The sequence below is a fragment of the Papaver somniferum genome, chromosome 6 (genome assembly GCF_003573695.1).
Source record: "Papaver somniferum cultivar HN1 chromosome 6, ASM357369v1, whole genome shotgun sequence".
NCBI lineage: Eukaryota > Viridiplantae > Streptophyta > Magnoliopsida > Ranunculales > Papaveraceae > Papaver > Papaver somniferum.
Window position 1 is genome coordinate 34,579,421 of NC_039363.1, and position 8,591 is coordinate 34,588,011.

General features: G+C 35.9%; 1 protein-coding gene across 1 annotated transcript; it reads right to left on the reverse strand.

Annotated features, from left to right (window-relative positions):
• Positions 1 to 3,865: 3,865 nt before the first annotated feature.
• Positions 3,866 to 8,357, reverse strand: LOC113285580 (probable polygalacturonase At3g15720). The gene is made up of 10 exons (XM_026534413.1): positions 8,317 to 8,357; positions 7,883 to 8,038; positions 7,655 to 7,792; positions 7,404 to 7,577; positions 7,278 to 7,298; positions 6,973 to 7,180; positions 6,771 to 6,852; positions 4,871 to 4,979; positions 4,231 to 4,347; positions 3,866 to 4,130 (listed from the first exon to the last, which is right to left on the reverse strand). Exons 1-10 carry the CDS (start codon positions 8,317 to 8,319, stop codon positions 3,903 to 3,905), a joined length of 1,236 nt encoding a protein of 411 aa, XP_026390198.1. The 5' UTR covers positions 8,320 to 8,357; the 3' UTR covers positions 3,866 to 3,902.
• Between the last annotated feature and the right edge of the window lie 234 nt (positions 8,358 to 8,591).

Below are 8,591 nucleotides of genomic sequence, written 5' to 3' on the forward strand. Positions count from 1 at the left end.
AAAAAATAAAAATGGAGCTCATTTACCTTGAAATGTTGACTCTTGTGCAAATATGTATTTTTATTAGGAGTCTTAGTCTAGATATTTAGGCACCCTGATTCTAGCACAATTCACATAGTGATAAGAAATTTGCACGCGCACGATCTACCAATACATGTATGGCCTCGATCTTCAAGGTGTTTGATAGGAAGTTACGATTGCCAATCACTTTAGAATACTGAACGAAACTTGACTAGCTTGTTCTTTGGTTGGTTGGGATAGAAGGTGGAGGTTACATTAAGAAAAACAACCATCGAATTTAACTGGGTGCATCAAAAAGGGCTACCTCTTGCAAAGTGTCATGTAATTTTTGTTTCCTTTTGTATATTTATCAAAAGCGTTTCCTAGTTCAAAAAAAAAAAAAAAAAAAAAAAAAAAAAAAAAAAAAAAACGATGTATATTCAGAAAAAAAAAAATATCAGAAAAATACAAAAAAAAAAAAAAAAAAAAAAAAAAAAAAAAAAAAAAAAAAAAAAAAAATCAAGTATTTATCAATTCCATCATCTCTTGTTCCAAAAATAAAAAGAGAATAGTCAATGTAAATAAGAGTCATGTAAATAGTCATCTTTTGTTGTTTCATTGTAATAAGCAAGGAGGGTGTATGCCATTGATGTACAACGCGAGCAATTGTGAAATTCCTCCAACTCATTCACAATTCTCGTAAAGTCCGGACAGCTAGCTAGATTTCGACCTTGGTTCTTAGCCTGAGAAACTATCTCTTGGTGATTAGTAGTCATAACTTCAGATCTTTCTTTACACATGTGTAGATACACTTTACACTCTTATCACATGTCTTTTTTTGTTATCAGTGCTAGGATTGTGCCTTTGATAGCTAGATTGACATCTCCATTTTGCTGTGAGCTTAAACTGTTTTGCACATGTCACATTTGATGGAATCTGAGCTCATATTTTGTCCTTAGGTTTTGTAGGCACACCTCTGGTAAACCTTCACGAGACTTCAACTCGTCCACTAGGGACACTTAGTGGTTTAAAAGGCTTAGTGCATACGCTAAATGCATTCGAGAGACCAGCGACAGTGGTATAGTTAGGATTTCCTTAGTTTTGTTTTACTTGAGGACAAGTAAAATTCAGGTTTGGGGGTATTTGATGAGTGCCAAATATTGTATATATTTTATCCCTTTTTGTTGGCATTTATTCATCTTTTGTGCATTAATTCTACATTTTATCCCATATTCTGTATTTTCATTGTTTTCAAGAATAAATATTTTTCTTACTTAATTTTGCATTTTTAGGTAATAAATAAAGTCTGGATGACTTGCGGATCGGAAAAGAGCTGAAGAGTGGTGAAAAGCCGGAAGAAATTACGCAAGGAAGCCGCAAAGAATGGTGCGCACAAGTCCAAAAAGCTAGGAATGGGCTCAAGAAGGAAGAATTGTTCTTAAAGAAGATATGGGCTTGGCATACCCAAGGTCCAAAACCCTTACCCAAACCCATTTTCTATATCCATACCCGCCTCCATTCTCAGCCGTTAGATTGGATCCATCTCATCATCCAATGGTCGCTTCTTCATCGTGCATCAAAATCTGAAGTCCCTGCAAAACACCATAGTACCTAAATTCCAAGCCTTCAGATTAGATCACATTTAGATCCTACGGTCGCTTCTTTGCCTTCTCATCAAATCTCGATACTTCCGCTTAACACTACAGCACCTAACCTCGATCTTCGCCGTTAACTTTGTTGTATTTCACAATCCAACGGTTGAAGTGATTCATCTCTCATACCACCGTTAGATCTACCAACCATCTTCACATCCAACGCGTATCCTCGCTAGACATCAAAGTTTGATGAACCCGCTCAACACCTTAGCCATCGAACCCATCGACCTCAAGCCAAACACCCTCTTCTTCCCAAATCATTTTCTTTCTTCTTCTCCTCCACCCGACAGTTGCAGAGCTGCAACTGCAACACCATGTACGCCACCACCATCTCTTCCATCACCACCTCGAGCTTCACCATCATCCAGCTCCCTAGTATTTCCCTTTCTTGTTCTTAGCATCAACCCTAGGTGCTACAGATAAGAAAGAGAAAAGCTAGGGCATCAGTAGACGCAATTGGGAGCTGTGGAGCTGAGGAGGAGCAGAGGGAACATCAACAGGGCATGGGTCGAGCTTAATTCAGAAAATTGGTGAGAGAATTTGATTTTCCCCAAAATTTTAGGGTTTCGAATTAGGGTTTGTATTTTTTGTTGTAAACTATAAATAGGAACTGATGTGTAGAGAGAAAACTGTTCTTGGACTAGCCAAGTTTCCACCCAATTTGGGTTAGGTTAATCTCAATTGTTCCTGCACTTTTAATTGCTCCTGTTAGTTGCACTTTTACTTTTAATTGCACTTGTTCTTGTTCTTGGTTTTAATTCTCTGTTTATATGAATGTTCACTGTTAGTTCACCATATTGTTCACTGTTGTTGTCATGTTAGTTCACCATGTTGTTCACTGTCATGCTCACTGCCATGTAATGTTAGTGTAATGTTTGTCATGTTCTAAACCATCATGCTAGGGACTTGATGAATCCCTAAATTCTTATTGTGTAGTACATTGATCATATTGCTTTAGAAGGTTAAACAAGTTTAGGAAAGACTTGAACTTAGTTCATCATCACCTCACTTTCACAATGTATGCCAAGTATACTTTGTAGTTAGGTTCATGAGCTGTTGATAAGCTGCAACTCAAGCTGAATTCATAATCCTTTGACTAGTTGTGCTGTAGAAAGACAATTAGTGCTTTGGAAATAATAGAACATAGTTGAGTTTAACTTTCTATAGGAGAATACATAGTAGAAGTTAGAGTGAATTCCAAACCCTAGTTCCCATCCATAATCTACTTCATTCTCATCCACAATTCCATCTTCAACTGTTTAGCTTTGTTTTCTTGTTTTGTATTGCTTTTGCCTTGTTGTTTCTTCCCTGCCCTGCAACTCTGTTGCTTTTCTGTTTTGCATTTTCTTCACTGCTTGAGCAGCTGCAGTACTGCTGCTGTAACCCTTGCTGCATTGCTGCCTTTTTCTTCTACTGCTGCAATTGCTGCTGCAGCACTTGTGCTGCTTTGCTTCCCCCTGCTGCTGCCTCCTGCCTCAGCTGCTGTTGCTGCTGCCAAACTGTTGCAGCTCTTGCTCCTGCTGCTGCCTTCCTTTTCCTGCCTGCTGCTGCTGAGCCCAAAGCTCAGTTCACTTCCAAAAGCCTCTGAAGCCCAGTTAAGGCCAAAGCCTAGTTCACTACCAAACCCAAGTCACAAGTGAACTGTTAAGCCCAATTCACAGTTGAACTGTTGAGCCCAAAGCTCAAATCAGTTCACTGAAACCAAAGCCCATAGTCCACATTTCTGAGCCCAAGCTCAGTTCAATCCAATTCAAAATCATTCAAAGGCCCAAAGCACAATCATAACCCATTGGTTACCAAAATCCATTGGTACCCAAAGCCCAACAATAGCAAATTTAGGAACCCAATTAGCTAGAAAACTCCAAACACACCGGATCTCTGTGGATCGACCCGTACTTGCACGAGCTATAACTGACGACCGTGCACTTGCGGTATTACTGTAGGCCCCCGCGTTTCATTTCACTTCAATTTTATACACATCTCCGGCCCCACCAAGTTTTTGGCCGGGGATAAATTCTATACCCTTTTCCAAGCCTACCATCTAACGGGGATTGATTTGCCATCTTTATGAAAAGATTTGTACTTTTCTCTAACAGTAGTGTTTGGAGGGATCAATGAGGCATTTTATGTTTACAACAATAACAATGTAAATTATATGTAACAAAACTGAATTATTAATGAAATAAGATACGTGAAAAATTTGGGGCCAATGTGGCGTTGATAAAACAAAATATTAAAAGAATTATATCATCGTAGACAAGAAACATGCGGAGACGTATCGGTCTCCTCTCCTATAACATTCATGCAGTAAGATGAGGCTGTGGCTTCAGATTTTATCGTTTCTATATCAATTTGGTTCATGATGATGTTTGTGCAGGCAACAGTTTTACTACAGTTCAAACTTACAACTACGATATTTGTCGAAGATCCTCGAATTCCATTAAACATTACATCACTAATTTTAACGGCAGACGGCTGCAAAAAAAGAACATAATCAATTAATATAGGTTTTTATATAATATAAAATATTTTATGAAATTCCTCGAAAAAATTATTAAATACTTATTAAACTTACATATTCCGTGCAGTGATGGCCTCCATTGCAGTAGTATTGATCAATGACAATAGGATGATGTACTCGTTCAAGCTTAATTTGTTCAAACCATATGTCTTTTGCACATCCAGAACCTCCCTGGAAAAACAACATTCCAATGCATAATTATTAGAGAAATTGGGTCAATTATCCAAATATTTTTAAAACATGGTTCTAATGGACGAGTAAAATTGGTATCGTTGAAATGGACACAAAAAAAATAGCAAGAATGAATCTGGATTCATCCTGGCTTAAACTTAAAAAATAGTGAGGGTGAAACTGGATGCATCCTGTTGTGAATTAAAAATAAGAAAAAATATTTGAAAATGAGTATGATGAAACTGTTGACATCCTGGCTATTTTTACATTCTTTTTCATTTAAATATTATCAAATTTTTTGCATGTTTTTTTTATCCAGGAATTGTTGTTATTTGACCAATTTTGTGTAATTATTATCGAATACCAATTTGCACAAGGTCACCAAGATCTAAATAAAACAAAATCATCATTGTTATGACTGGACTGGTACCCTCACAGCAGTCAAGGAACTATACTTCATAAAACTATTATGGTCGCTTAGAAGTTTTAGAGTAATTGCTAAGAAAGTGTATTGTACTCTCACCTGCCATGTCTTTATCCTTGCTCCGTTAAGAGTATCTGTAAAATTACAATTCTGAACACGCACTCTTTCTACTTCTTCAGTAGCTCCTTTGGCTCCTAAACTTCCAATACTGCATAAAATCATTGATTTCAACTTATAATTACGATTAATAAAAATAAATTGAACTAAGTAAACTGATGAATTAAACAGGCAATTGAGTTACTATTACTTCTTCTTTTTTTATATATACAAAGAAATTTTTATTAACGAATCACCAATGCAATTTGGGATAGAATTGGACCATTCTCTACTAAGTTCTTCGGTTCTCCAACCTTTGACAAAAATATCAGCTACCTTGTTTCACTCTTTCTGTTAGTAATCTGTTATAGGGGCGGCATGGTTTATTAGAGGGGCGGCAGTGTGATAGTAATGTCCCTCTAGTTGGTTAGGGGATGTCCTGTAAAAGGTGTAAATTAACTAGATTACCCTCTTCATTTTTTAACCTAAATCAAAGCTAAATTGAAAATTTGTTTTCTTTCTTCTTCTCTTCTCCTCCTCCCATCAACCGTAACCTCCATTAAAACTCAAAATTTCATCATCTTCGATTAATCGACGATTCGAAAATTAATCAAGTGTAGTGTAATGACTTATATGAGGTATGTTTTGAAAACCCAATTACGATTTGGTTTATTTTGTTCGATTTAAGTTTAATTTCTATCAAAAATTAGGGTTTTAGATGAAAATTGAAATTGAAATTTCTGGGTTTATGTGAATTACGGTTGATTTTAACTCAATTACGAACCATAACTGGATATTTTGATGTTGTTACGGTTGGTAATAGAACTATTACCAACCGTATGTTTTTATATCTGAGAATTTTCTTCAGTTACGGTTAGTAACCATTTTAGTTTACGAACCGTAGCTCAGTTACGGTTGGTATCGAGCATTTGGTTACCAACCGTAACTCAGTTACGGTTGGTATCGAGCATTTAGTTACCAACCATAACTGGTTTTACGATTGGGTTTTCTTCAAATTTAACCAGTTACGGTTGGTAGTTCATCTTTTACGAACCGTAACTTCGATTTACGGTTGGCTATGAGCAAAATTCCAACCGTAATTAGATCTGAAAATGTAAAAAAAATGAAATTTTTACGTATTTTAGATAACTTTGAACAACAAAAAGCTAGTTGGGACTAATTTAGAAGTATACCCGATCATTTTCAGGTCCTGGTTCTTCATTTTGTTGGTTAATTTCTTCAATTGATTGAGATTGACCTTCTCCTTTAAACTTTTTTTTTTTTTTAACTCTAAAAATTTGATTTTGGTTTTGATTTTGAGTTAACATAAGTGAAATTAATCATTAACACTAAACTTGATTATCATCATTAAACTAGGTTATCAATTATGAGGATTAATTTGTCATTTCCCGTATTTTTTTGATAAGGAATACCTTGAATGATCATGTAATGACCCTTTTTGTTCTATTAAAATGCCGTCCCTCTAATAAACCATGTCGCCCCTATAACAGATTACTTTTGTTACTATTACTTGTCGAAGATTTTTATAGGCATAATTCTGATTCGCTCACATACCTTACACAAAATTGGTTAAAAAGACCAAAATCAACAATTTCTGGGTGAAATGGACAGTTAGATTTTGATACTGTTTAAATGGACAAAAATGTAAAAATAGGCAGGATGTAACCAGTTTCATCGTTCCCATTTTCAAATATTTTTTCTTATTTTTAATTTACACAGGATGTATCCAGTTTCATCCTTCCTATTTTTTAAATTTAAGCTAGGATGAAACTGGATTCATCCTTGCTATTTTTTTTTGGCCATTTCATCCAAACTATCTTTTACTCGTCTATTTAAACCGTAATTTAAAAATATTTGGACAAATGACCCATTTTCCGCATACCTTATGCCGTGTCCGGGGCCACATGCCACATTAGTGATATTGATATCAGAGCATCCGCCATTGATTGCCACACAATCATCACCTACCAATTCGTACATCACTTTGGTTACTCGAAACAAAACAAAACAAAAAATTGTTCAAACACAAACAAAAATTACAAGAAAATAATCTTAAGAAGAAAATCCACAAGATGAAAAATTACCAGTTCCGATGTTAGAATGTTCGATTCGAATATTTGTTGAATGGCTAATGTCAATACCATCAGTATTAGGACTGTCCTTGGGAGCTTTTATGGTGATACCAGAGACAGTTACGTTTCTACAATCAGTCAACGAGATGTGGTTTCTCTGGCTATTCACATGTCTCAACCCTCTAATCTCAACTCCATCGCATCCAGACATTTTTAGTGCCTACATCGATCAGGGAAAGGAATAAATAGGATAGCCCTCGATCATATTTGATTAACGTGTTTTTCTTTTGTGTGTGATTATATATGTTGTTGCTTACCGTTGGCCTGTCGCAGGCGTCCTGAAAACGATAAAACAATAAACTCGTTAGCTAGACAAGTTAAAAGGAAAGATATTCGTTGGTAAAAATAAATGTAGCATAAAAAGAAGAAGACGAAGAGATTACATTAGCATTGTCGAGAAAACAGTCTTCGTGCTCCCACCAATCTGAACCTTGACCATCAATTACACTTAAATTAGACCCAGTAATCACGAGACCATTCACTTGACTGAATTGAATCCAATAATCTATCGGTCCATCCCAAGAACGCTTTGTAGGTGCAAGAATTTTCCCTGAAACCTGTAATTACCAATATGAACACTTGAATACCACTTACCATTACGATATAGATCAATGGTTAAGAATACTTGTTTTACCTGCACGTGTGGATTTGCGGACTTGCAAGGGCCTTCGAAGCTTATGCGATACAACAAAAACGTCACTCCTTCTGGTATGACCATGGTTGGAGAGTCCGCGGTTGCTTCACACATTTGGCGCCATGCGTCTAGGAATGCCTGTTTAATTGGCGATAACCACATTAATTGGCAGGTACGTTTATGGAAATAACATGTATTTTTTTTATTAATATGGATATATGAACATACTTGGGTATCGTTCTTTCGGCCATTTCCAGCGGCACCAGTATCCATGACATTGAAGACAGTATCATCCGGCTTCTTAAAGTCAGATCTACTACCAAGGATCCCTTCTCCTTGCACTATGCTTAGTAAACATATCATCAAAACAGTGCATAGAAGCCCCTGAATAAGATAAAAAGTATGGAACTGAGAAAATACAGTCCAATTTGTCTACTATGACTATAATATTATGTAGACGCCTCAAGATCAAGAAAAAACAAGTTTTGGAAGAACATATAATTATGTAGACGCCTCAAGAAAAAACTAAAGAAATTATATCGAAAATGCTTGATTAAAACCAAGGAATTCGCAAGGTTCTGTAGGTATCGCATCAACAGCCATGCAGAAAAAAAGGCTTAGCACACAAAGAAAAGAAAAGACATTTTGAAAGATTTTCTCACCATGGATGAATAGTGTATACAGATTACAAAGAACCAGACGTGTTTAGACTGATTTTGTTTGTCGTGTGTTAAGCAGTGTTTATATATAGAGAGAAAAGATTTAGTACTAGGATAAGAAGAAGATCTACGAGAAAAGGAGAGTATTAATTTGCATTTATATATATGGTTTATCTTTGATTTGTCTGTAATTCGGAAGAATTTAATCTAATTTAACGAGATACATGTATATTGCCACTTAGTGGTATATGGTATACTTGTAATGTCCATATTTAAAA